The following is a 27,540-nucleotide window of genomic DNA, read 5'->3' as shown; positions in this document are numbered from 1 at the left end:
GATGACCTAGGGGCTAATTAGTTTGCTACCACTCCATATGATGGTTTCATATTGCTTCATGAACAGGCCAGCCTAGGTGGAAGAGGAAAATAGCTTCTTATCCACTTTCCCACACCACGCCTATTTTTGTGTCTCAGTCATGTTCCACATAAATTGCTTCCCCTCCCAAGCTAAAAAACCTCAAATGTTGTAGTCTTTCCTCATAAGGAGGGCGCTCCAGCTCTGATCATTTTGGTTGCCACCTTTTACACCTTTTCCAACTCTACTCCTTGAAACATGGTAATCAGATTTGGACGCTGTAGTCCAAAAATGACCGCACCCTAGTCTTATATAGGGACATTTATTTATTTATTTATTTGCACAATTTGTACCCTGCTTTTCTCCATGAAGGGCACCCAAAGCTCTTCAGAGAAAAACCATGAAATCACATTTAAAACAGTAATTTACAATACAGACATTAAAATTTCCTAACCGTTAACATCTTAAAAATAACACGATAACACAAAAGATTAGCAGGCACCTCTTAAGAAAAGGCAAAGCAATAGCAGTAGTTGTCTTATAAAACTAAGGTTTATAGGTTTAAATTTCATTTACCTCTGCCAAGTAATACAGTTTTAAATATCAAGTTATAAATGATACATTTTACCACTTTTGCAGCATACAAAGTTTAAGCTTGATATAAAAATAACTACTGCATATATTTCAATTTTTCCCAAAATTTCAATTAAAAAAAATCCAGAAACCAGTTTTTCCCCATGGCCTCCAAATTTTGCATCTCTAGCATCAACTGCAAGCTTGGGCATCTCACTGTTCGAAGACAACTCCAGGTCATTTAGGCGCAAGGGTCTAAATACAGATCTTTGTTGGAAACCCATTTCCCACTTTTCCCCACTGTGAAAATTACCTCTTTACTCTTTCTCGCCATTTCTTGTTCTTTATGCGGAAACTACTCTGCATAATTTCACACAGCTGGCCCACATGATTTTTCCAATTTCATTCTGATAAAACACAGTACCCTATTGTAATGGAAATGAGTAAAATCCCTCAAGGAGATTGGGTATGGTGCCAACAGTGGCCCCTTGCTCTGGCAGGCAAGCATGGAGTTAACACCAGGGATTTAGATTGCAATGAGTGTGTTGCACAGCTGCAGCCACTTGGAGGCAGAAAGGCACTCAGGGTTAAAGCAGCACCTGCAGGAAGGAAAAGGGGTGTGGGTAGTAGAAGCATAGGTACTCTAGGTGAAGTTTGAACTGGGAAGTTGGCAAAACACCTACCATAGGCAGGTTGGAATTTCAGGGGGTGCATAAAAGATTAGGCAGTGGTAAAGGGTCCATGCCCATCAGTTGGGCACACCCAGAACACCACCCTACAGCAGTGGCAAAAGTTAGCCAAGAGACTCACACCCCTGCTGTACCCATTACCCCTCCCCCTACAAATGGCAGCAAGAATCATTGTGTGGCCTCTAAGGGTAGGTGCAGAGGACCCTTTTGGGACAGCGAGCCATTAGTTATTTGATTTTTTTTTCTGTAAACCGCTTTGTGAACTTTTTGTTGAAAAGCGGTATATAAATATTGTTAACAACAACAACACCAGGCATGTCTCATAACATGGCAGCTCCTCCTTCTCCCGTCATCCCACAAGTACTTACTTTCTCCCTGTAGTGATCCCGAGAGACCACAACAGTTCTTGGTGTGGTGACATGGGAGGGAAAAAAAAGGCATACAACCTATACACCTGATCATCTCATGTATCTTTGGGTGCTTCCTAATCCATCAAAAAGGGATACATTTGCTGCCACTAGAAAGAAAAAAACAAAGATGATTTTGATCATCCCATCTGGGCTACTCCCAATTACTGGACTTCCCTCAGCACAGGAGCCAATTGCTGTAGGAGAAAAGCAGGAAGCCAAAACAGACCTGGTCTTCCCAACTCTTTTGCACCCACACTTGTCCTGGGCAGCACTAACCCTGCATGATCCATCAGGGAGCAAAGGGCAATCTCTGTTGCTCTGGACCAGCATTTTTCAACTGGTGGTGTATGTACCACTGATGGTACTTGACATGTTGTCCAGCGGTACACACAGCTGCCAGGGGTCCTCTGCAGCCTGGCAGTGACACCGCAACTCAATGCTACAAACAGTGGTAGGAGGCTAATTCCAGCATGCAGTTTTTGCATGCTAGAAAAAGCCCACCTGGTTACCTGAGTCTCTTACCACTGTTTGTAGCATCGTATCTGGTCATCACCAGTTACTTCCAGATTGGAAGACATTATTGCCAGTTGTCCAGTGGTACTTAAGATAGACCATAAAGTGATACATCAGGGACAAAGGATAGACTTTGGATAGACACTGCTTTGGATAGACCAAGAGGCAAGTAACTAGTAAAAACAAACTTATTGAAAAAGGAAAAGGCTAAACAGGAAATGGGAAAAGGCAAATGAAAACAATAAATGCCAACTCAAGTTTCCTGGAATGCAACCCTATCTGTCAGTTCATAAGATGTTCTCCTATGTAACACAGGATGTTCTGTGGACCACCTTTCAGCCACAAAGGGACATGTTCTAATAATGAAACGCTGGAACAAAGCATGCACTGGTTCAAACTATATACAGAATGCATATATATACAGAATGCATATAGTCTATATACAGAATGCAAGAGTTTACCCTTCTGATTGTCTAATCAGATGGCAGGCTTGCCTGCCAGATGCAGAAAATTCAGGGTTAACAAACCTCCCCATGATCATGGTCATGCAGATGGTTTTAACCACAGCCTGTTTGGCTGTGGCCCTTTGTTTCACCTAGGCCAAGTGCAGACTCTCTGGTATACATAATACACACCCTAGCTGAGCTGAATTCACTGTGAATACAAGGGCCAGGATGGCAGTGATGCACAAACCAGTTCATCCTAGTCAGTATCACATTACAGGTCCCCATGTACCTGCAAGGATGCAAAGGGCAGGAAGCAACAGTGGCTCCTCTCTGAAGGTGGGGAGGAAAAGCTGTCACCACTGAAAATTTCCTTCATTTGCTAATGGAAGGGGTAGCGGGAGCAGCTACCTGCTGCTGGCAAGCTTGGGAAGCCATGGGGGCCCAATACAACAGATGACCCAATGCAGGACTTCACACCAGGTCCCCAACAACCTGGCAATGCTCCTGAGGAACACTATGCATACAGCGTTGTGGACAAATTTTCAACTTTAGGGATCCTGAACCTTGAACAATTGCGTAGGAGAGATAATTACAGTAGGTACAGCTTGTTATCTTGAGATGACAAGCTGCAGTTGCTGAAATTCCCTCTTCTGGTTGGTTGGCAACCTTGAGTCTCGAAAGACTATGGTATAAGCCTACAGCACCCGGTATTCCCAAGCAGTCTCCCATCCAAGTACTAACCAGGCCTGACCCTGTTTAGCTTCCAAGATCAGACGAGATTGGGCATGTGCAGGGTAACAGTTAAAAGTCTAGGATCCCTAAATTTGAAAGTTTGCCCACCCCTGGTGTAAAGCTAGGTACCATATAAATCTATCAGTGAGCTTTCAGATTCACCTCTCTTCAAAAAGACAAATCATAACACACTCCCAATTACTTGGGTAAAGAAGTAAACTTTTGCAGACATTCAATTCATATACTGTACTGTCTGCACAGATCCAATGCATGTATATGAAGGGAAATTCTGTAAAAAGCTGGCTTCCTGATTGCACACACACAAACCTATAAACTCCGGGTCTATGAACAGTACACAGACAGGGCAGAGGTTGATGAAAGTTGATGAAAGTGTCAATCCAATGTGCTGCAGCCAGAGGCATAGCTAGGTCATTTGACATCCATGGCACATAAATTTTTGTCACCCCATATGACACAATTAATTAATTATATTATTAATTAATTAATGAAATTCTGCATTAAATGGTATATAACACGATGCTATTATTCCTAAAAGCCACGATTTCCAGTTTGGGTCACTAGGGTGTCAGCCCCCCTTGATGTCTCATTGGCCTGTTTTGAGTTAAGGCGGTGGTTCTCAAACTTTTAACACTGGGACCCACTTTTTAGAATGACAATCTGTCCGGGGCCCACCAGAAGTGATCTCATGGCTGGAAGTGACATCATCAAGCAAAATAAAATAATTATAAATAAAAGAAAAACAGATTATTAAATAAGGGGAAGTTAACCCTGTTTCACCAAGTGAATTTTCTCTGTAGCCTGCCTGCAGTAACACCCCCCTCCCACAAAAAATCAGTGAGATTTTCAGCCCTCCCAAGTGCCCACCTTACCAGCTCAAGTCTCTGTTTTATTCTTGGGGGGGGGGGTGTGCTGCCTTCTGGAGCAGTTGTTCTGGAGCACTTTTATCAAATTGGGACCATACAGCCAGCCTTGCATTCTCCTTTGCCTGACTTGACCAGCAGCCAAGGCACATTTGCTTACTCACAAGTAAACACAACCATGTGGCTTACTTTCGCTTTTCATAGGGCTCAATACATTCGCCTGCTTGGAGGGAGGGACTTCCTTCTTGGGTGTTTTTTGGGGGTAGCTTTCATTGGATAGGGACCATTCTGGTGTTGTTGGATTCCTCTCAGCCTGCCCTTTCTGATGGAGTAAGGCATGTTCGCCTACTCACGAATAAATGCACGATATGGCTCGGTTTCATTTTCCATAGGGCTCCATGCATTTTTTGGTTTCTGGGTTGTTGGCTATAACTTTTGATGGAAAGGAGACAATGTCCTCCAGTTTTTTGCATTGCATTCAGCTGGAAATTCCACATTCAACAGTTTTTAGCATGATGGGGTTTCTCGTAACCTCCGTGATGCTAGTGATGTTGGGTAATTTGTGGTGACACCCCCCCCAAGGTTGGTACCTGGGGTGGACCACCCCCTGCCCCTTGCCCCCCCCCCAGCTGCAGTGCTGAAGGAAACTAATTCTATGCTGGGGATCATTAAGAAAGGTATTGAGAATAAAATAACTAATACTATAATGCCGTTATACAACTCAATGGTAAGGCCATGCCTAGAGCACTGCATCCAGTTCTGGTTGTCACATCTCAAAAAGGATATTGTGGAAATGGAAAAGGTACAGAGGTGAGACCCCAAAATGATTACTGAGCTGGGGCACCTCCTGAACGAGGAAAGGCTACAGTGTTTGGACTCCTCAGTCTTGAAAAAAGGCACCAGAGGGGAGTAATGATTGAGACATACAAAATTATGCAGGGGATGGATAGAGAGATGTTCTTTTCCCTCTTGTACAACACCAGAACCAGGGGACATCCACTAAAATTGAGTGTTGGGGGAGTTAGGACAGACAAATGAAAATATTTCTTTACCTAGAGTGTAATTAATCTGTGGAACTCCTTGCCACAAAATGTGTGATGGCATCTGGCCTGGATGCCTTTAAAAGGGTATTTGACAAATTTCTGGAGGAAATGTCCATCACGGGTTACAAGCCATGATGGGTATGTGCAACCTCTTGATTTTAGGCTACCTCAGATGCAAGGGATGCAGGTCTTTTGTGCCTTAAGTGTTCCCTGCGGCATCTGATAGGCCACTCTGAGATTCAGGAAACTGGACTGGATTGGCCTATGGCAGGGGTGCCCAAACACCGGCACTGGGCCACATGTGGCCCTCGAGGCCTCTCAATGCAGCCCTCAGGGAGCCCCCAGTCTCCAATGAGCCTCTGACCCTCCAGAGATTTGTTGGAGCCCACACTGGCCCAACACAACTGCTGTCAGCGTGAGGGCAACTGTTTGACCTCTCGTGTGAGCTGTGGGATGAAGGCTCCCTCCACTGCTTGTTGTTTCATGTCTGTGATGCAGTAGCGGCAGCAAAGGAAAGGCCGGCCTTGCTTTGTGCAAGGCCTTTTATAGGCCTTGAGCTATTGCAAGACCTTCATTCATTCATATAAGTTCATCTTTAATATATTCATTTATGTATGCTTATGTAAATGTATTCAAATTTTAAATGTAAATTAATTCGTTTTTTCCCCCGGCCCCGAACACAGTGTCAGAGAGATGCGGTGGCCCTCCTGCCAAAAACTTTGGACACCCCTGGCGTATGTATGGCCTGATTCAGCAGGGCTCTTCTTACGATCTTGGTTGGGGATGGGCCTGCTGCCCCTTTCTTCACTTGCATGTTTAGTGTACACACACTGCAGACATTCAAAAGAATAAAGGGTTCCCCTGCCTGCTAACTTTTTAAATAGTGGTCCTCTTATATTTAGCCGAAGAGCAACTGTCCTTATTCATTCCCGCACAGCATCTCTTCGAATGGCTGTTACAGGTATCTCTCTCCCCTCTTTTTTTAAGACTGAAAGCCTTTTTGGCAGAGATTCCCCAAGTGTGTGCCATGGTGTACTCACTAGGAAGCCGCGTGGTCTCTTCTTCCTGGCTCATCAGGCCAACATCATGCAAAATATCACACTATTCTCATAAGATCTTGCGCTATGCTGGCCAGCCAGCTGGGAAGAAGAGGCTACATGGCACTGTTAGTTCAAAGGGTGCCACAGCTCCGGTGAGTTTGGAGACCACTGCCCTTGGGTTAGAGCAGGGGCATCCAAAGTTTTTGGCAGGAAGGCCATATCGTCTCTCTGACACTGTGTCAGAGGCCGGGGGGGGGGAGAATTGATTTACATTTAAAATTTGAATACATTTACATAAGTTTTCATAAATGAATATATTAAAGGTGTACTTATATGAATGAATGAAGGTCTTGCAATAGCTCAAGGCCTATAAAAGGCCTTGCACAAAGCAAGGCCGGCCTTTCCTTTGCTGCCGCTACTGCATCACAGACATGAAACAACAAGCAGTGGAGGGAGCCTTCATCCCACAGTTCACACGAGAGGTCAAACAGTTGCCCTCACGCTGACAGCAGTTGTGTTGGGCCAGTGTGGGCTCCAACAAATCTCTGGAGGGTCAGAGGCTCATTGGAGACTGGGGGCTCCCTGAGGGCTGCATTGAGAGGCCTCGAGGGCCACAAGTGGCAAGGGTTTGGGCACCCCTGGGTTAGAGAATCATTTTCTCACTCCTTTTACCACATGAACTGCTTTAAGAACTTTTTCCATCACAACACAATATATATAATACTCTCAAATAATAAGCAGCTTCTGGAATTCCCACAACTTCCACAACACTGTCACAACTTGTTCTGTATTGTATTCATCTTATTTAGAATTGGAATATTATCTTGTGACATTTTTATTTAATTACATAGTGTCATCTATGGGCAGTCACATCTTACTAGTTCAAAAGAGACATTTTGAAAGTAATTTGGCATCTATAAAAAATCCAGCAGGGCTTCATTCGAGTCTAGAGTCACTGCCCCCCACCACTCAACCTGATAAAGAGTCATAACAGGGCACTTGCCGAGTTGCTGAGTCACCCCTTTACAACTCTAAAGGACTTGAGTCAAGTCACACACAAACACCCCCCCCTAAAAAACCCACCATGGTAAAAAACAAGGCTGCTGCCAGGCTCTGTGTGTGCATGTACGTGTGGGTGTTCATTTTAAACACTCCCCTGCTGCCTCATCCCCTCTGTAAAGAGGGCAGGAGGGGTGGGAGGGACAGTGAGAGAGCAGGGACAGAAGCAGCAAGAGGAAGGAGGTCACATGCAGCAGCAGCAAGGCTTACCAGGATGACCCAACCCTTTGCAAATCTACTCAGAAGTAATTCCAGTACAGCTGGTCATTCAATGAGGTTTCTTCTACCCAAGTAACAACAAAGCTTACAGCAGCAATGCCATGCTGTTGGCAAGTGTGATCACTACGAACTGCCTCCCTCCTACTCCCTGGGCTTCTCCAGTCAATCATAAGCAAAAACTCCCTGGGCTTCTCCAGTCAATCATGGGCTCCTTCTCCAATGATCATTGACCTGCTCCTTCCTCCCCCTTCTATTCATTGTAAGAGGAAAACATTAACTCTTCCCTGCCTCAAGGTTGGAACTCCCTGCTGCTCACCTGGTCTGAATGATGGCCCCATGAGGTTTATCAGGCTGCAAAAACAGTAAGCAAGCACACCCAGACAAGGCAGACTCAAGTCTGCATGTGTGGGGATGAGTGCCAAGTCAGGGGACTCAAGTGTTTTTCAGAGACTTCCATGTGCACAACTCAACAAAGTCACTGAAAAAATGCACATTTACATGACAAGTCTTTTTTTCTAATGGAATGGAAGGGGGACGGAGTTCCGGCACCTTTTTACAGGGGCCCCTCCCCTTCGGAGGCATTCCAGGAGGGGGGAGCAAAACAGAGGCATTCGCTGGGTGGGTGCAGGGTGGGCAGGTGCCTGGCCCCTGCCGGACCACACAATGACCCCCTCCTGCCCCCATCTCCAAGCTCTCGCCTGAGCCCAGCCCACCTCCCCTCCCCCCGCGCTCTGCTTCCCCGCACAGCTTCCAAGCCGGTGGAGGGTGCGGGGGACGCGCCAACGCTGAGGAGGACGACGGCCAGCCAATCAGGGAGACGGGCTGTGGCACCCACAGAACGCCCAGGTACTGGCTTGGCGGAGGAGGAGGGGCTGGTTGGTGCAGCCCCCGTGACAATCTGCAGCACAAGCCTAGGCGTGTCTACTCAGAAGTAAGTTCCATTGTGTTCAATGGGGCTTATTCCTGGGAAAGTGTCATAGCCTTGCAGCCTGAGAGCCCTAGCCTATGCATGTCTACTCAGAAGTAAGTTCCATTGAGTTCAATGGGGCTTGCTCCCAGGAAAGTGTCATAGCCTTGCAGCCTGAGTAGAAAGGCAGAGGATTGGGCTCTTAGGCTGCAGTCCTCTCCACACCTTCCTGGGAGGAAGCTCCATTGACTAGACCAAGAATTACTTCAGAGTAGACATACCTAGGACTGGGCTCTTAATCCTGGCAGAGATATATATCTGCACCCGTTTTCAAATGCTAAGGGCAGGTGAAAAGGGATTCTACGTGTGTACAACGTGCTGTCCAGCCTTGCCAGAGATCCTCCTCTTCCTCCCCCACAAGCATGCCCTCCACCAGCCAGCATTTGCAGCTCCTCTCCAGCAATGCACAGCAGCTACTCAGGGCAGCAGAGAACATACAATTGCATGCCAAGCGCCTTCCCAAAGACACAGAGTATTCTGATACCTGAATTAAACCACATTTAATCCCCTGCATAATTTTGTATGTCTCAATCAAGACCCCCCTAGGCAACTTCTTTCAAGACTAAAGAGCCCTAAAATGCTGTAGCCTTTCCTTGTAACAGAGGTGTCCCAGCCGAGTAATCATTTTGGTCGTCACCTATGTACCTTTTCCATTTCCACAGTATCCTTTTTGAGATGTGGCAACCAGAGCTGGACACAATACTCCAGGCATGGCCTTAACATCAATTTGTACAACGGCATTATAATATTCCCTGTTTTATTCTCAACACCTTTTCTAACGATCACCAGCATAGAATTAGCCTTCTTGGGTTTATTAGCCAAGAAATAGCCACACATTGTGTTGACACTTTCATTCAGCACCCCAAGATCTCTCTCCTGATCTGTCACAGACAGCTCAGAACCCATTAGCCTATATGTGAAGTTTTGATTCTTTGCCCCAATGTGCATGACTTTACACTTACTTATATTGAAATGCATCTGCCATTTTGCTGCCCATTCTGGCAGTTTGGAGCGATCCTTCTGGAGTTCCTCACAATCTCTTCTGTTTTTCATCACTTGGAAAAGTTTGGTAAACTGTTTAGGCCCTGGATACTGGTTAGAACAGCGATTTTCAACCTTTTTCATCTCATGGCACACTGACAAGGCCACTAAAATTGTCAAGGCACACCATCAGGTTTTTTTTTTTTTACAATTGACAAGGTACGCCATGCTGCCAGTGGGGGGCTCACATCCCCATTGGCCCTACTAATAAATGACCTTCCCCCAAATTCCAGTGGCACAACTGTGGACCACTCGCGATACACCAGTGTGCCACCGCACAGTGGCTGAAAATGGCTGGGTTAGACTCTTTTTGTCCAGTAGAGATGGCAGCTGGCATACCAGTCTAAACTGATAAAAGGTGCCCCCAGCTTTTAGCCACATCTTATGCCAGAGAAGTTCTCTATGTTCTATAGAGAAGCAATATTGTATTGGCAACCTTCAGTCTCGAAAGACTATGGTATCGCGCTCTGAAAGGTGGTTCTGGCACAGCGTCTAGTGTGGCTGAAAAGGCCAATCCGGGAGTGACAATCCCTTCCACACCGGGAGCAAGTGCAGTCTGTCCCTGGTCTGTCTCCCTGGCTATGGGCCTTCCTTCTTTGCCTCTTAGCCTCAGACTGTTGGCCAAGTGTCTCTTCAAACTGGGAAAGGCCATGCTGCACAGCCTGCCTCCAAGCGGGCCGCTCAGAGGCCAGGGTTTCCCACTTGTTGAGGTCCATCCCTAAGGCCTTCAGATCCCTCTTGCAGATGTCCTTGTATCGCAGCTGTGGTCTACCTGTAGGGCGCTTTCCTTGCACGAGTTCTCCATAGAGGAGATCCTTTGTGATCCGGCCATCATCCATTCTCACGACATGACCGAGCCAACGCAGGCGTCTCTGTTTCAGCAGTGAATACATGCTAGGGATTCCAGCACGTTCCAGGACTGTGTTGTTTGGAACTTTGTCCAATAACAAAGAGAAGCAATAACATGAAACTGATTTACTGAGACAGTGTAGAATACTGTTTTTCAACTGATATAGCATACATAACTCCTGTGGGATTCCTCCTTTGGTCAGCTGAAAATCTAAAACCCTTTCCCAGTAGTGTTTGTAAATATTATCCTAACTAACTAAGAGCAACATTTAAGACTTCTTTCTGTAATGAAAGGAGAATGGAGTTTCAAAAAAGCTTTCACCCTAATTAAGGTAATAAATTAAGAACAAGAGGGGCTGAGATGTTGTTATAATGGAATTATATACTTGACAGCAATTAGGACAAGACACAATATATGCATGGGGTAAAAATCTCCTTGCTCTTTTAAAAATACGTGTTCTAGCTTGAGCCCGGTTTTTGTTATCTCTCTGAAGTGCCTAGCTCACACATTTTAAAAACTCAAATTATTTGTTCTTGACAACAAACCATCCTTGACCACTACCAAAAGTTTTGTGTCATCAGTTCAAACTGGAAGAAAGCATTCTACTAAGTAAGCTCTGTCACTTATGTTCTTTTAAGGGCCATGGTGAAACATTTACTGCACAGAATTGCATCACTATTCTTGGTATTTTATACAAACATCTCACAAGAACCATGTGTAATCAGATGAAATTTGGTCTTCAAGCAACAATATGGCAGCCATAGTGTAATAAAACGATAAACACCTCACATCAGACTTGCAAATTGCACAAATGGAACAAAGCTACAGAAATACAGATACAAGCACATTATACAGAATTTGAAAAAATTGTCAACTGAGATGTTGCTTGCTATATAGTTGTAACCCCTGCTAATTGGGTAAGAGGCACTTTTTCAAGTGGGTGCTCCTTTTTTTAGCAGGGGGAGAGTAACTGGCCCATCTCACCCCAGCAGTGTCTGTTCTAGTGGCTGTCTGCTGGTATTCTTTTGCATCTTTTTAGACTGTGAGCCCTTTTGGGACAGGGAGCCATTTAGTTATTTGATTTTTCTCTGTAAACCGCTTTGTGAACTTTTCGTTGAAAAGCGGTATATAAATACTGTTAATAATAATAATAATGATAATAGTTGGAAAGTTCCTCATTCTATATAAATGAATTTTCACAACAATCTTTGGTTTTCGAAAGCTTTTCTCTAGTGCTTCAGAACTGAATTAGGTGCACCTCATTAATTTCTCTATTTGAGTCCTAATATGGTTTCATAAGTACTCATGGGTTTCAACAATACAACCTTCAGGGATGAAATCAGAGTACTTATTTGCATGACCCAAAGCATTTCCCAACCACTTTTTGTCCATTCCACATCTACGTTTTGCACTCAAGCCATCAACATTTGTCTGCACCATGGCAATGCAAGCTCATTAAGTGGGTGGTTCCCACTGGCAGGGAAACAGCCTTGTTTTGGTTCATAATTCTTCATCCCTGCCCTGTAATCCCTGCATTGCTGCAATCCACACACTCCATCCCTTGATATGTGCTTTGAGCTACCAGAGGAAGAAACAGATGTTAAAATATTCAGTTCAGAAATTCAGTTAACCTCTCCCTCTAAATTCACTCCCTAAACTCTGTACCAGCAGCTCTGTATCCTAGATTTTCAGCTCTGTATTTTCATTGGCAGCTGAACTAAATGCTAGGTGACCCACCTGGTGGGTCCCAACCCACAATTTGAGAAACACTGCTCTAAGCTATTTGCATTATGTATCTCATGTTTCAAAGACAAGGGAATGGAAGATACGATTCGAAAGCATTCTTTGTGAGCTGTAGGCAGTGTATCTTATATTGCCTCACCCATCAATTTCAGAGAATGATATGATATCCTATCACAGATCTCCTGCCTCTTATTTTTATTTTAAACAAAGGTGTGTGGGGGGGATGCATGTGCTCCCAATTTAACTTGTAGCAGCAGTGCTGAGGGATAAAATGTTACTCTCTCACACACACTTCCTCCCCCCATCCCATGCTACACTTCTTACACACACATAGGTTAACAGCAGATTTGGAGAGGTAGAGGCAATTTAGATTAGGATAGGGAGTTCCACCAGCACAACTGCTCCATATTCAGAGTCCAAAGTGCCCATTCTAAAGTAACAACAACAACAAAAAAAAACAGCAGAAACAATCACAAAACCCCTACTGCTTTAGAACCAGACCATACATGAGGTAGAAGACTTTAGTTGGAAGAGGGAAGGAGAGGAATTGGAGTAAGAGAGAGAGAACCAAATCAGAGGAATGAAAGGGGAAAGCCATCCATCCCTCCCTATTGTGCACATGCCCAGATCATTAAAATTGGTGGACTTGTAACACATTTTACAAGATATTTTCATATCATATAATTTTACAGATACAGAAACAAAACATTCTTACTTGCTTCTTGACTACTGTATGGCCATCCAGACACAGACAGAAAAGGTGGCACTGGAGAGCCTGCCCTGCTGTCATCTCCCAGTTGCTGTGTAATATGCCGCACAGTATCCTTATTTTTTCTATTCTTTCTGCGTCCTGTAGGCTGCCATCCATCTGCTGCACCTTGTTCTGAGAAAGCATTCTGCATTGCACTCTCTTTCACAGACTGCAGCTCATTCCCTCCATAATGAGATGGAGAGATCTGCTCTTCTTTGATACGCAAGGATCCATAACCTGTATCACTGGGCCACAGAGACTGGGATGAAATGTCATCATGGCTATCAGTTTTGGGTTCTTGATCCTCTTTCCCATATGTACTTCCTCCCTCATGACAGCTAGCAATGGCTGAATCACCAGAGGAGTTTGCTGGACTTGTCCTCCGAGCTAGCCAGGGAGATATGCTCCTACCAGATACTACTGCAGAAATTAAAGCATTTGTACTACTGCTGGAGGGAGTTCCAAGTTCATATTCAATAAGATCGTCTGATGCATCAGACTTTATACTTATGTCAAGAGCAGCCTTTATGAAATTGTGACAAGCTTGTACAATATCAGTCATCTGGAGATAGCTAGCAGCTGACATCACCTCAATGACATTCCTGCTAGTCAATGAAAGGTGTGCCGAGTACATAAAGTCAATGATTGCTTTAAAGCCCTGTGCTGTTACAATATCTAGATGAGTGACTGTTGCCTGGTCAGAAGTTTTCTGCACCTGGCAGTACAGCGTCTTGAAGTAGCGGCTGCTCCCAAGGAGAATGTTCTTGTGAGCCTTGAAAATCTTTCCCTCTACTATAATGCAAACATCACAGAGGATGCCATGTTGTCTTTGTTCATTGAGTTCTTGAAGCAGACGACGATAATGGGAGGCAATCTCCATGTCTTCCTTTCGATTATTCATTTAGGAATATTTGCACGACAGCTTCCACACAGTCTGCAAGGGAGAATTAGATACATTATCATTATAAGTTAATTATCATACTATGTATCTTAATTCCAAGAAGGCATTTAACAGTCTTCCCAAGATCAGTGTCCCCGAATTTATTTCATGAGAAATAGGTTTCCACTGATAATTCAGTATAACCAGCACTGATTTTGTAAATTTCTCATGAAAATGCCATCATTTATCAACAGGCCTATGACTGACTATTAAAAACTAGCACCACTGAACTCTATTCCTATATCCACCATAACGGATAAATATCTGGAAAAATATTCCCAATATTACAGGCAATTAGCCTTAAGGTATAATAAAAATTGATCTTAGAAAGTTCTCTTTTTATATCATACTATCATATTACATTTTCAAGCCTAAGAAAAAGTATAATGTAGTTTCTACAACTGCCTTGAAACAAGTTATTAATTTACATTGTACAAATGCATTCAGTTTCAAAGTCACATCCAGTTAGCACCAGAAGTATGTTTGCATGTTCATTTGAAAGCATTCTATAACAGTAGTTCCAGAAGACAGAAATTGGCCTTAGGCCAGTGGTTCTCAAACTTTTTAGCATTAAGACCCACTTTTTAGAATGACAATCCTTTGGGACTCAATGAAAGTGATGTCATTAACCTGGAAGCGATATCATGGCCAGAAGTGACAAAATAAAGCTGGAAAATTTTTAACACCACCCCAAACAACAAAATCCAATCAATTAAGCAAATTAAAAGTTAATAGTAAGTTTAAAAATTTAAAACAAAGAAGAACCCTCCTGATATAGAAGAACCCTCCTAACAAGCAGTTGCTGATCTGTTTTAAAAAAAATTCCCCAAACATCTCTCAGGCTGCAATTCTATCCAAATTTACCCAGGAGAAAGCCCTACTAACTATAATTGTTAAAAGCATGTTTATGTTAAAAATACAGATATGTAACATATCCCCAGATGCAGTCACATACCATGGTATTTGTATTGGCAACCTTCAGTCTCGAAAGACTATGGTATCGCGCTCTGAAAGGTGGTTCTGGCACAGCATGGTAGCAGTCTATTAAAAATAAAATACAGGAGGGCCCCCATTTCTGTGGGGGTTCGGTTTCAGAACACCCTGCATATATTTTAATCCACGGATATGTAGGGACACCCCCAGGAGCCATGCTCCCTTCACATCCAGAGGGTCTTCTGAGCACAACAGTGGCTGCGCGTATCCACCAGTGGCGTCTGCCAGGTTCAGAATGACTGACAGAGAGAAAAAAAAATTAATTCCAGTTATTCATCAAAAATGGAAGTGACGTCTTTACGCCTTTAAAAGGCAAAATGAGGGATGGAGAAGCCTCCTTTGTGTCGATGTCTAAATTATTAACCCCTTGAGTCTTTTTGTCCTCTGTAAAGCACCATGTACAGTGATAGCACTATATAAATAATAAGCCGCATCTGCAAATATAGTAGTGACTGGAACCTCCTTCACACTACAGAAATCCCTTATTCCAGTGGTTCTCACACATTTACCACCGGGACCCACTTTTTAGAATGAGAGTCTTTCAGGACCCACCAGAAGTGATGTCATGACTGGAAGAGACATAATTAAGCAAGAATATTTTTGACAATCCTAGGCTGCAATCCTACCCACACTTACCCAGGAGCAAGTTCCACTTACTTTCCTGTATCTCACAGTGGCCCACCAAATGCCTCAGGGAGCACACAAGACAACAGACAATCTGCATCCCAGTGCCTTCCCCTGCATCTGGTAATCAGAGGCAGCCGACCTCTAAAACCAAGAGCTTGCATATACCTACTGTGACTTGTAACCCGTAATGAACTTCTCCTCCAGAAATTTGTCCAATTCCCTCTTAAAGGCATCCAGGCAAGATGCCATCACTACTTCCTGTGGCAAAGAGTTCCACAAACTAATTACATGCTGGGTAAAGAAATATTTTCTTCTGTCTCTCCTAACTTTCCCAACACTCAACTTTCGTGGATGTCCTCTGGTTCTGGTGTTATGTGAGAGGGAAAAGAGTGTCTCTCTATCTACTCTGTCCATCCCCTGCATGATTTTGTATGTCTCAATCATGCCCCCCCTCAGGCACCTCTTTTCCAGACTGAAGAGGCCCAAATGCTGTAGCCTTTCCTCATAGGGAAGGTGCCCCAGCCCAGTAATCATTTTGGTTGCTCTCTTTTGCACCTTTTCCATCTCCCCTATATCCTTTTTGAGATGTGGCGACCAGAACTGGACGCAATACTCCAGGTGTAGCCTTACCATCGATTTGTACAACAACATTACAGTAATAGCTGTCTTATTCTCAATGCCTTTCCTAATGATCCCAAGCATGGAATTAGCCCTTTTCACTGCTGCTGCACATTGGGTCGACACTTTCATTGAGCTCCCCACAAGGACCCCAAGATCTCTCTCCTGATCTGTCTCAGACAGCTCAGAACCCATTAGAACCCATTAACTATCATTGTTAAAAGAATATACATAGTAGCTTGTTAAAACTACCGGTCTGTAACATTTCCCCAAATGCAGTCACATACCATGGTGGCATCAAGTTTAATACATTAAAAACAAAATATTGAAATGAATGAGGACCCACCTGAAACTGACTCGAGACCCACCTAGTGGGTTCCAACCCACAGTCGAAAAACACTTATACATATATAACACATTGGTTTGAATATTACCTGACAACACTTTTTAAATGAAGCACGCTGAGATACACATGTACATGTTGCACTGGGTGCCTGCTAAGCAAGTATGACCCAGACCAGTCTTGATCTTCTGAGGAGGAACTGGACAGTGCTTAACTGGATTCGTACTAACCATGGCAGGTGCCAAAATCGGACATAAAAATGGGAGCTGGTTGATAATCCTAATTGTGACTACAGAAATGTTCCACAAACTTTACATCACAGGTTCTGGACCTTTAACAATTGTACAGGAGAGAGAATTTCAGCAGGTGCAAACTTGCTGAAATTCCTTCTTCTATACAATTGTTAAAGGTACAGGCTCTCTAAAGTTGAAAGTTTGTCCACCTCTGGGTTAAGCAGGCAAAGACAGCTAAAGAAGCAAATCCATAAACACCTTCAGATAGTATGTTTCAGCATTGCTATCAGTGCTTGATTTCAGGTCAGGGCCTCCAAGAGGAATTCTATCAGGGGGTACAAAGTTTCTTTGGGGCCCCTTCCCAAAGAGGGAGGGCATGAAACAGAGTGGGGGAGGAATGGGGGGGCACCACTTCTGCAGCAGCTGTAGCCCCGCAGCTGTGTCTCTCAACTCCCATCCATTCTAAGCAGATCCACAAGCCAAAGAGCTCCTGGATCAGGCCAGCTTCCTCCCAGATGTGACACTGTTAAGGAATGTATGCATTGCTGGGCCTGGTGCGTGTGGCTTCCGGCAGTAGTTGCTGCCATGTGCATCCCGTGTGGGCAGTGAGTCTGAGTGAGATTGGAAAATGTAAGATCCCAGGAAATTTCTGGGGCCCCTCCTTTGGCTCCTGGGCCCCCTTTCTGACCCTGGGCCCAGGTACAAATTACCCCCTTTACCCCCCTCTCCTAGGCCCTGTCTCAGGTAAAGGAAGTTTGATCATGCTAGCTGGCTAATAATAATAATAATAATAACTTTATTTTTTACCCCGCCTTTCTCCCCGAAGGGACTCAAGGTGGCTTACAACATATTAAAAACATAATTTAAAAACAAATAAAAACATATTAACACATCATAAAAAACAGCAGTCAGAGTAAAAAATAGGTAAAAAGAGCATAGAGCAGCAGCAAGTCATAAAAGAATCAGGCCTGTAAAAAAAAAAATTAAAAGATGTTAAAAAGGCCAAGAACTCAAAAGGCTTGTTTAAACAGAAGGGTCTTCTACTGTAGGCCAGATGCAACTGTGGGACTGGTACATTCTCAGGCATGAGGCAATGATTGTATTGTGTGACCAGTTGGTTGTGTTTTCTATGAAAAAATATCTACAGAGAGGAAAACACCCACTGTTTTAAACATCAAGAAATAATTATCTGAAGACATTGGAAGGACACTGTACCTCTGATGGAACCTGAATTAACAACAAGCTTAACTCTCAGCAGTGTAATAGAAAAATAAATTGGATCCTAAAGCTGTACTGTGTGGAAGGAACTGCATTCATATGTTTGATATGGTGTAAATTTGGGAGTAATATGCTGCCTATGTGTTTTACTTTTCCACAGCATAGGTATTAACTTTAGCAGGTGAAGTATTTTAGTAAATCTTCTTATGAAGAATCAGCTCGTGAAGATAGCTTTTAGCAAGAAGTTTCTACAGACTGTTGATCTCTGAACATTGTTATTTTGTTGGGACCTGCAACTAGATGCTTTATAACTGGAAAAACCACAAAGTGCCATTCCCCAAATCTGCAATTTCCAAAGTCTCCAACCATGCAGGAAAAACAGGAGATTAGGGTGAACTTAGTGTTCCTACTGCTGGCCCCTCATCAGGTTACATCTATACCGGGCAAGATGGTGGAATGCCTCATCAAAGATAGGATCTCAAAACACATAGACAAACAGGCCTTGCTGAGGGAGAATCAGCGTGGCTTCTGTAAGGGTATGTCCTGCCTCACAAACTTTTTAGAATTCTTTGAAAAGGTCAACAGGCATATGGATGCGGGAGAACCCGTGGGCATTATATATCTGGACTTTCAGAAGGCGTTCGCCATAGTCCCTCACCAAAGGCTACTGAAAAAACTCCACAGTCAGGGAATTAGAGGGCAGGTCCTCTCCTGGATTAGGAACTGGTTGAAGACCAGGAAACAGAGTGGGTATCAATGAGCAATTTTCACAATGGAGAGAGGTGGAAAGTGGTGTGCCCCAAGGATCTGCCCTGGGACCGGTGCTTTTCAACCTCTTCATAAATGACCTGGAGACAGGGGTGAGCAGTGAGGTGGCAAAGTTTGCAGACGACATCAAACTTCTCCGAGTGGTGAAGACCAGAAGTGATTGTGAGGAGCTCCAGAAGGATCCCTCCAAACTGGCAGAATGGGCAGCAAAATGGCAGATGCGTTTCAATGTAAGTAAGTGTATGCACATTGGGGCAAAAAAGCAAAACTTCACATATAGGCTGATGGGCTCTGAGCTGTCTGTGACAGATCAGGAGAGAGATCTTAGGGTGGTGGTGGACAGGTCGATGAAAGTGTCGAGCCAATGTGCGGCAGCAGTAAAGAAGGCCAATTCCATGCTTGGGATCATTAGAAAAGTTACAGAGAACAAAATGGCTAATATTATAATGCCGTTGTACAAATCGATGGTAAGGCCACACCTGGAGTATTGTGTCCAGGTCTGGTCGCCGCATCTCAAAAAAGACATAGTGGAAATGGAAAAGGTGCAAAAGAGACCGACTAAGACGATTACTGGGCTGGGGCAACTTCCTTATGAGGAAAGGCTACGGCGTTTGGGCCTCTTCAGCCTAGAAAAGAGACGTCTGAGGGGGGACATGATTGAGACATACAAAATTATGCACGGGAAGGATAAAGTGGATAGAGAGATGCTCTTTACACTCTCACATAACACCAGAACCAGGGAACATCTACTAAAATTGAGTGTTGGGAGAGTTAGGAGAGACAGAAGAAAATATTTCTTTACTCAGCATGTGGTTGGTCTGTGGACCACCTCCCTGCATTACAATCTCTGAGCATGAACTGGAGGTTGTCCATGACTTTGTGTACCTTGGCTCAACGATCTCCGACACTCATTCTCTCGATGCCGAGCTAAACAGGCGCATCGGTAAAGCAGCTACCACGTTTTCCAGACTCACAAAGAGAGTCTGGTCCAACAAGAAGCTGACGGAACATACCAAGATCCAGGTCTACAGAGCTTGCGTCCTGAGTACACTTCTGTACTGCAGCGAGTCATGGACTCTTCGCTCACAACAGGAGAGGAAACTGAGCGCTTTCCACATGCGCTGCCTCCGACGCATCCTCGGCATCACCTGGCAGGACAAAGTTCCAAACAACACAGGCCTGGAACGTGCTGGAATCCCTAGCATGTATTCACTGCTGAAACAGAGACGCCTGCGTTGGCTTGGTCATGTCGTGAGAATGGATGATGGCCGGATCCCAAAGGATCTCCTCTATGGAGAACTTGTGCAAGGAAAGCGCCCTACAGGTAGACCACAGCTGCGATACAAGGACATCTGCAAGAGGGATCTGAAGGCCTTAGGGATGGACCTCAACAAGTGGGAAACCCTGGCCTCTGAGCGGCCCGCTTGGAGGCAGGCTGTGCAGCATGGCCTTTCCCAGTTTGAAGAGACACTTTGCCAACAGTCTGAGGCTAAGAGGCAAAGAAGGAAGGCCCATAGCCAGGGAGACAGACCAGGGACAGACTGCACTTGCTCCCGGTGTGGAAGGGATTGTCACTCCCGGATTGGCCTTTTCAGCCACACTAGACGCTGTGCCAGAACCACCTTTCAGAGCGCGATACCATAGTCTTTCGAGACTGAAGGTTGCCAATACATACATACATATGGTTGGTCTGTGGAACTCCTTGCCACAGGAAGTGGTGACAGCATCTGGCCTGGATGCCTTTAAAAGGGGGTTGGACAAGTTTCTGGAGGAAAGATCCATTACGGGTTACAAGCCATGATGTGTATGTGCCACCTCCTGATTTTAGAAATGGGCTATGTCAGATGCAAGGGAGGGCAACAGGATGCAGGTCTCTTGTTAACTGGTGTGCTCCCTGGGACATTTGGTGGGGCCGCTGTGAGATACAGGAAGCTGGACTAGATGGGCCTATGGCCTGACCCAGTGGGGCTGTTCTTATGTTCTTAAAGAAAGCCTGTGTCCTATGCCCCGGTTGACACCTATATAGTATGTTAAAAATATCTGGAACAACAGAACTTGTTAAAGCTGTACTCACTTGCATCGCTAGTGGGGTGCGGGCCGCACCAGGTGACGCGCTGGGTGGGTGACGTGCCCTGGGGGGACGATGCACGAACATCGCGGGGTTAGGAGCTGCCGCATCATGCCATACACCGTTGGATGCGGAATGGCCAGCGGAGTGCAATACAAAAAACCGAATTGAAATCGCTCCTTTTGTTCAAAAGTTATGGCCAAAAACCCAGAAGGAAAAAATGCATGGAGTCCTCTGGAAAGTGAAAGTGAGCCGTATCATGCGTTTACTCGTGAGTAGGCGGACTTGCCATAGTCCGTTGGAAAGGGCAGGCTGAGAGGAATTCAACGACACTACAATGGTCCCAATCTAATGAAGGCAGCCCCCCAAAAACACCGGAAAAGCTCTCCCCTCCCAGCTGCGAGTCTGAGCCCGAAACAAAGCCAGATGGTCGCCTTTACTCACAAATAGACAGACTTGCCTTAGTCAAGGCAGGCTGAGAGGCTCCAAGGACGTCAGAATGGTCCTCATTCAATGAGTGCAGCCCTCAAAAAAACCGGAAAAGGAGGTTCCTCCCTCCCTCCCAATCTTTGCAGCCTTATGGAAAGCAAAGCAGCCTCACAGTTGCGTTTACTCACGAGTAGGCAGACATGCCTTGGCTGGTGGTCAGGCCAGGCAAAGAGGAATGTGAGGACACCAGAAGGGTCCTGATCCAATGGAGCTGGAGTGCAACAGAAGGCAGCCACCCCCCTCCTAAAAAGAACAAAAAAGAGGCTTGAATGCTAAGGGGAAAGTTTTCTGTTTTGCACTTGTGAAGCCAGGTGTGTCTTTAATCTGATGGGCCTGAAGTAGAAGAACTTTAAACTGGGCACTGGGAGGGCTGAAGAGCTCACTGATTCTTTTTGGGGGGTTATTATTGCAGACAGACTACAGAGTAAGCTCCATTGACCACTATGGGACTTACTTCTGAGTAGACATGCATAGGCTTGGGCTCACAGGCTGCAATCCTACCCACACTTTCCTGAGAGTAAGCCCCATTGACCACTATGGGACTTACTTCACAGTAGATTCACTTGGTGGAACAGGACTGGCTCCCCCTTATTTTATTATTTTATTTTAATTTAATTATTTATAATTATTTATTTTAATTTGCTTGATGATGTCACTTCTGGCCATGACATCACTTCCAATGGGTACTGGACAGATTGTCCTTCTAAAAAGTGGGTCCCGGTGCTAAAAGTTTGAGAACTGCTGCAATAAGGTATTAGTAAGTTGACATGGGGTAGGTGTGTGTGTGTGTGTGTGAGTGTGAGTGTGTGTGTGAGAGAGAGAGAGAGAGAGAGAGAGAGAGAGAGAGACTCTACAAGTTTTCAAAATCACTAAAATCAGAATTTGAAGGAATAAGACCATCATGTTATATATCCATCAATGCGTAATTTCATGCAGAATGCAATGAAACAAGCCACATCGAAATATCTGTGTTCTAACAAAAGGTACAGCCAAAAAACCAGTGGGGGAGGGGCAATGGTATATCACCATGCCCACCTGGGGCGTTGTCCCACCCACTACATGGATGACGCACAGGCCTCCTGCACTGGGTGACGCGAATCCTAGTGACGCCACTGGCTGTACTATGGAAGATAGTAGAATATTTCCAACACTGCAATTTAACACCTCCTTTTCACCCTCCAAGTAATGTGCCTCCTAGACCTTCTGGATATGAAAAAGTAAGCAATGCAGAGAGTGATGCTGATAAGGGAGATGTGAAATACAGTAAGTTGGTGGTTCCCACATTGTGGGTTCATGGCCCATTAGTGGATCATGACCCAATTTTTGGTGGGTCATGAAACGAACAAAGCAGGTAAGGCTACGTGCATCAAGGGTTAAATAACCTGCTACTTGGGAGGAGAGGTATAAACAAGACCAAATAAAACTGGAATAATTAAGATGTTAGGAAATTCACATGCAGAAAGCAAACCACAACAACCTCTCACAAAAAGGTAAGAGAAGTTACCCAAGAAGAGAGTATATATGCACAGAACGCCCAGCTGGAAATACACTTGTACACAGGTCCTACTGGACATCTAAGCAGGGTACAACAAATATTATACCACCTTTGTTTCCACACTGATATCTAGGATTAATTCCATTTCTTAAACCATTACAAAAAAAATTACTCAGAGATACTCAATTGTTTGTGCTAGTGGAGTGTCTCTCAGAGAATTATAGCAGGCAAGCAATTGCAGGTTAGGATTGCAGCCCACATTTGATTGAATTTAAGAGTCAAAATTGGAAGTAACCCCTTAGTTTAGATATATGAAACATAAAGTATAAAAATATTGAAATAAGATACCTTTTAAAAGGAACAAAATTGTCCAATAATCCTCTAACTATTAAATCAGTGTTCCCAAACCTTTTTGTCTGGCAGCTCCCTTGAGTTACTGGGCCATTGGCCATGGCTCAAATTCTATACTTGGAATAGGGTGACATGTTTTTCACAAGGATTCTGTGGTTCCCCTGGCTGGTTTCTGCAGCTCCCATGGGGCCACAGGGCACAGTTTGGAACCACTATATTAGACACCTACTCCAAAAGTAAGCAAGAATTACATTACCATGTAGCTTGAGACAAAATTTATGGAAAGAAGTTATGTTTTTCTTAATACTTCAGCATGTATTCAGTTCGTGGAAGGCATAATCAACAATTTTCTATCACTGTCACACAATCTGCACATGAGAAGCAGGAGATGGTAGCCACTAAGGTACATAGATCTCAATGTGTCAAGGCTTTATAACAGGTTTTAAACTGCTACACCGCTAGTTGCCTGTGGCACATAACAATGGTTTTCACAGTATTCTCCACTCTCTTCAGGTCTACATAGATCTCCTCAGATCTAATAGCACCTTCAGGAATGGGCTGATTTTGACCAGGAGAATAGCATGGGAAAAGTGGAGGAATCTCCTGCGGCTGCATTAGAGTAAGATATTGTAAGATCCAGTCATGGCTCTCACACCTAACACATAGTTTGCTACTCTGTGCAGCATATCTAGCTGCAACAGACTAGAAAAAGTGGCAACACTGGTATCATACAGCTTTGAATCCTGGGAAAGAGTAAGCAACATAGAACATAGTGTAGACCAGGGCTGTCAAACATAAGGCCCAGTGGCCAGATGCGGTCCCTGGAAGCTTTTTAGGCTCTCAGCTGCTGAGCAGTGCTGAGGTGTTACCACTGAAACAGTGGCCCACATGAAAATTGGGCTTTCCCATATCTTGAAATATGATCAAGATTTCTGTATTTTCTCTTATGTCATTTGCAGTAATGAACTTCTATATAAGAGCAAGGTGCTGATTTCTGGCCATCAGCTGCTTAATGATGTTACTTTCTGCTTAATGACATCACTTCCGGCCCTCAACATGTGCCCTGAATGCTAACTTTGGCCCTCTGTATGAAATGAGTTTGACACCCCTGATGTAGACATTCTCCCTTCCCCACCCCATGCTGCTGATGGGGGTGGGGGCTTCTTTGAGGTGGAATGATTGACAAACAATATTTGGAACTCTCCTAGCAGCCGCAAGTTGTCAAGAAGGAGCTTCAATCAGCCCACGTGCCTTTTACAAGAAAGACCTGTCTAATGATATTCACGCAAGGTAGCCTAATAGCATGCAAAAAAGCTACTTAGAGCATTTATGACATGCTCCCTGTGACCAATAATAATATTTATTAATAGTCAACTTTCTACCTATAATATCTGCAAGGGGATTCATAATCTAGGACAGACAAATTTGAATAAATAATTTTCTGTGTTAAACATGACTAAGCAGTAAAAAGACCACAACATCACTATCCAAGAACTCTGAAAAATAAAATAACTTTCACCTGATGCCTAAACATAAGAACAGGTGCCAAACACACATTTCTGAGGTGTATCATAGCTGCCACAACAGAGAAGGCCCTATCCCTAGACAACATCCACTTTTACACCTGATGGAAGACAGATTGAAACCAGGAACTCAGATGATTCTCTGAATCAACTGCAAGGTTATTTTGCACTACATGTGGAAAAACAGGCCCTTCCCATAACTTCACAATCGACAAGGACAGCTTAAAGGAAAGTGTGACAAAGAAAAAGAAAGGAAGATTATCCATCAGGAAAAGATTCATGTAAAGTACTTCATATGGGATTTGTCATCTAACCTATGCCAAGAGCACAGCATTCCAAAATAACGGAAAAGAAAGCACAGGAAGACAGAGGTATGGGTCAAGCTCCACATTCTGCACCAGATTCAGCCCCCACAGATGCATCTCAAAATCATTTCTGCAGAGCATACTACTACAGTAATTAAGAATCAAAGTTTAAACGTGAGTTACCATTACCCCAGCCTGGGAAAAAAATTATTGTAGTCTTCTTACCCAAGGAATTGGAGGCTCGTTCTACTACTGCAGCCTAGCAATTCCAGCACAGGGATGGATCCAGAAACCATCTCAGGACTACAAGTGCAGTATTCATAACCAAAAGCAAAGAGACATCAGTGATTTAAGAGTCTGCTGTCTCCAAGGCTTAAGACAAGACCACAAAAGCACCATCATTAGCCAAGCAACATCATTAGCCTTGCTTAGACTAAGCCTCAATCAACATTCACAAGTTCAGTTTTTAACCATGGCCTGACTACACATACTGTATATTAAAACAATTGAGATTAGGGTCAGAAGAGAAAGGCACTACAAAATGGGGTGTTTATCTGTTGCACGCAACGCAACAATTGCTACACAACTTCTCCCAGCAACCTCAAAGACCTCAAAGATCATAATTGTATGATCAATTATAATACAAGAGTAATACCGTAACACTATGGATACATTCCTGGAGAACAAAGTATAAAGCAGCACTATAGGAGGTCATTGTAATACTGTTCCAAAGTAGAGGTGTTCACCGTACTGAATTACCAGTACTTTTGGTCAGAGCCTGCCGTGCAACTGACCGCTGCTATTGTCACTCCTCCTATGTAGCAATGGTAGCAGATAATGGGAGTTGCTACCCCTAGCACAGTGATTTTCAACCTTTTTCATCTTGCAGCACAATGGCAAGGTACTAAAATGGACAAGGCACACCATCAGCTTTTTGACAATTGACAAGGCACACTGTGCTGTCAATGGGGGCTCACATCCCCCAATGGTCCTATTGATAAATGACCCTCTCCCAAATTCCCGCGGCACACCTGGGTACCATTCACAGCACACCAGTGTGCCATGGCACAGTGGTTGAAAATGGCTGCCCTAGCAGGATAAGCTAGATTGTGACTCATCCCTGGAAATGACAGGCTTGTTGGGTATCTAAGACTAGGGTACTTGCCCATTGTTTCCTCTCCCAAAACATTTCCTCATAACAAGTGACTGGCCTTGGGCTAGCCAGAATACACTAATCTCAGTGGTACAGCACTAGCCAGAAATACGTGAAAGCAGAGAACAGACAGCTCTACGTTTCCATACTGAACTTGAAAAACCTTATGGATTTTTATAACACTGTAAAAATTATATCAAAGAAGAAAAATTCTATTAACAAAGCCTTGCTGTAGGAAGCAGTAATATATAGAAGACAGCAACAGTAAGACATAACTTTCCCAAGACGACAACCCTCTGGAAAAACACACAGACAAATTATCTCCTTATGCCAATTTGCTATCTGCGAATTCATTATCTGCTCCTCCCTATCTGTTTTGCAGAGACCTTTCAGAGGCTGCAGGGAACTTGAGAATGGTGCCTGTGACCAGCACAATCCCTTTAAAATGGCCAGTGAAAGAGTGGAAGCTTCTGCTAGCCATTTTGAAGGGGTCTGTGCTAGTTGTGAACACCATTCTCAAGGTCCCTGCAGCTTCTGGAAGGTCTCTACAGCATTCAGACACATTTTGGTACTTCCTGCTGCACTCTGTTGGCTTCCTGCTGAATTCTTCTGATGGTACCCCTTGCACCTAACCTCATTGATCCTATATGATCTGCAGTTTGTTATCCGCAAATACACTGTTCACTAGGGTTTCCAGGAACCTAACCCTAATGGAAAACGAGAACTGACTGTACATCCCAACTACTCTAGAACAAACCATTATTTGATAATGGCCTATTTAATAATTAGGTAGACTTTTTGTAGTAAACCATTTTGAGCACAGTTTTGTGGTAACAAGTTATAACTAATATAAATAAAGGGCCAATGAAAAATGTAACATACTTGCAAGGTACCACTTCTTTTTATTAGTTTTCAGGCTGACACTATATTCTGTGGTGACAAGCAAATTCAGTGTACCAAATCCAAAGACCTAGAATTTTTTTTTAATTGATTCTATAATGCACTGCCAAGAATCAGGACATATAACATTAAAAATGAAATATAAATATATTAAAATCCCATGAAAACTAAAAATACTAGCATCGTATAACAGGGCAAAGACAAATCTTGCAGTCAGGATTCTACCTTTTCACAGGTGGCACCAACAGGCACAACCAGCTTCTTGCTGCCAGAAACTTGAAACTAGTATCTGTACTAAATCCAAAGATCTTTAAACCACAACTACTTTCAAACCATGAAACACATTTAAAAGATGGCTTCTCAAACTAAAAAGCACCTCTCTCTAGGGAAGCACTACCTGCTAATAGAGGAATTACATAAATCAGCAGTTCATCAACATCACACATTACACTATCTCAGTTCTTGCAGAGGAAGGTTGACAACTTGTACCAAGTACCAAATGAGCTTTGTTTTGTTTAGGAACAGTGTTTTCTTCTTAAAA

The 27,540-nt window shown here is 43.9% G+C and overlaps 1 protein-coding gene and 1 pseudogene across 4 annotated transcripts in view; both read right to left on the bottom strand.

Annotated features, from left to right (window-relative positions):
* The window catches only part of ZBTB46 (zinc finger and BTB domain containing 46), an 86,766-nt gene that overhangs the window by 54,325 nt on the left and 4,901 nt on the right, over window positions 1–27,540 (bottom strand). For all 4 annotated transcript variants that reach the window (XM_066623266.1, XM_066623265.1, XM_066623267.1 and 1 more), the window contains exon 2: window positions 12,940–13,909. In XM_066623266.1, the coding sequence (XP_066479363.1) occupies window positions 12,940–13,876 (937 nt within the window). In that variant the 5' untranslated portion in view covers window positions 13,877–13,909. The remainder of the gene's footprint in view (window positions 1–12,939; window positions 13,910–27,540) is intronic.
* On the bottom strand, window positions 3,342–3,458 carry LOC136650082 (5S ribosomal RNA; annotated as a pseudogene).

Source organism: Tiliqua scincoides, chromosome 4 (assembly GCF_035046505.1).
Source record: "Tiliqua scincoides isolate rTilSci1 chromosome 4, rTilSci1.hap2, whole genome shotgun sequence".
NCBI classification, from domain to species: domain Eukaryota; kingdom Metazoa; phylum Chordata; class Lepidosauria; order Squamata; family Scincidae; genus Tiliqua; species Tiliqua scincoides.
The sequence above is the reverse complement of the archived record's forward strand: the minus strand, read 5'-3'. Positions and strand labels throughout refer to the sequence as shown.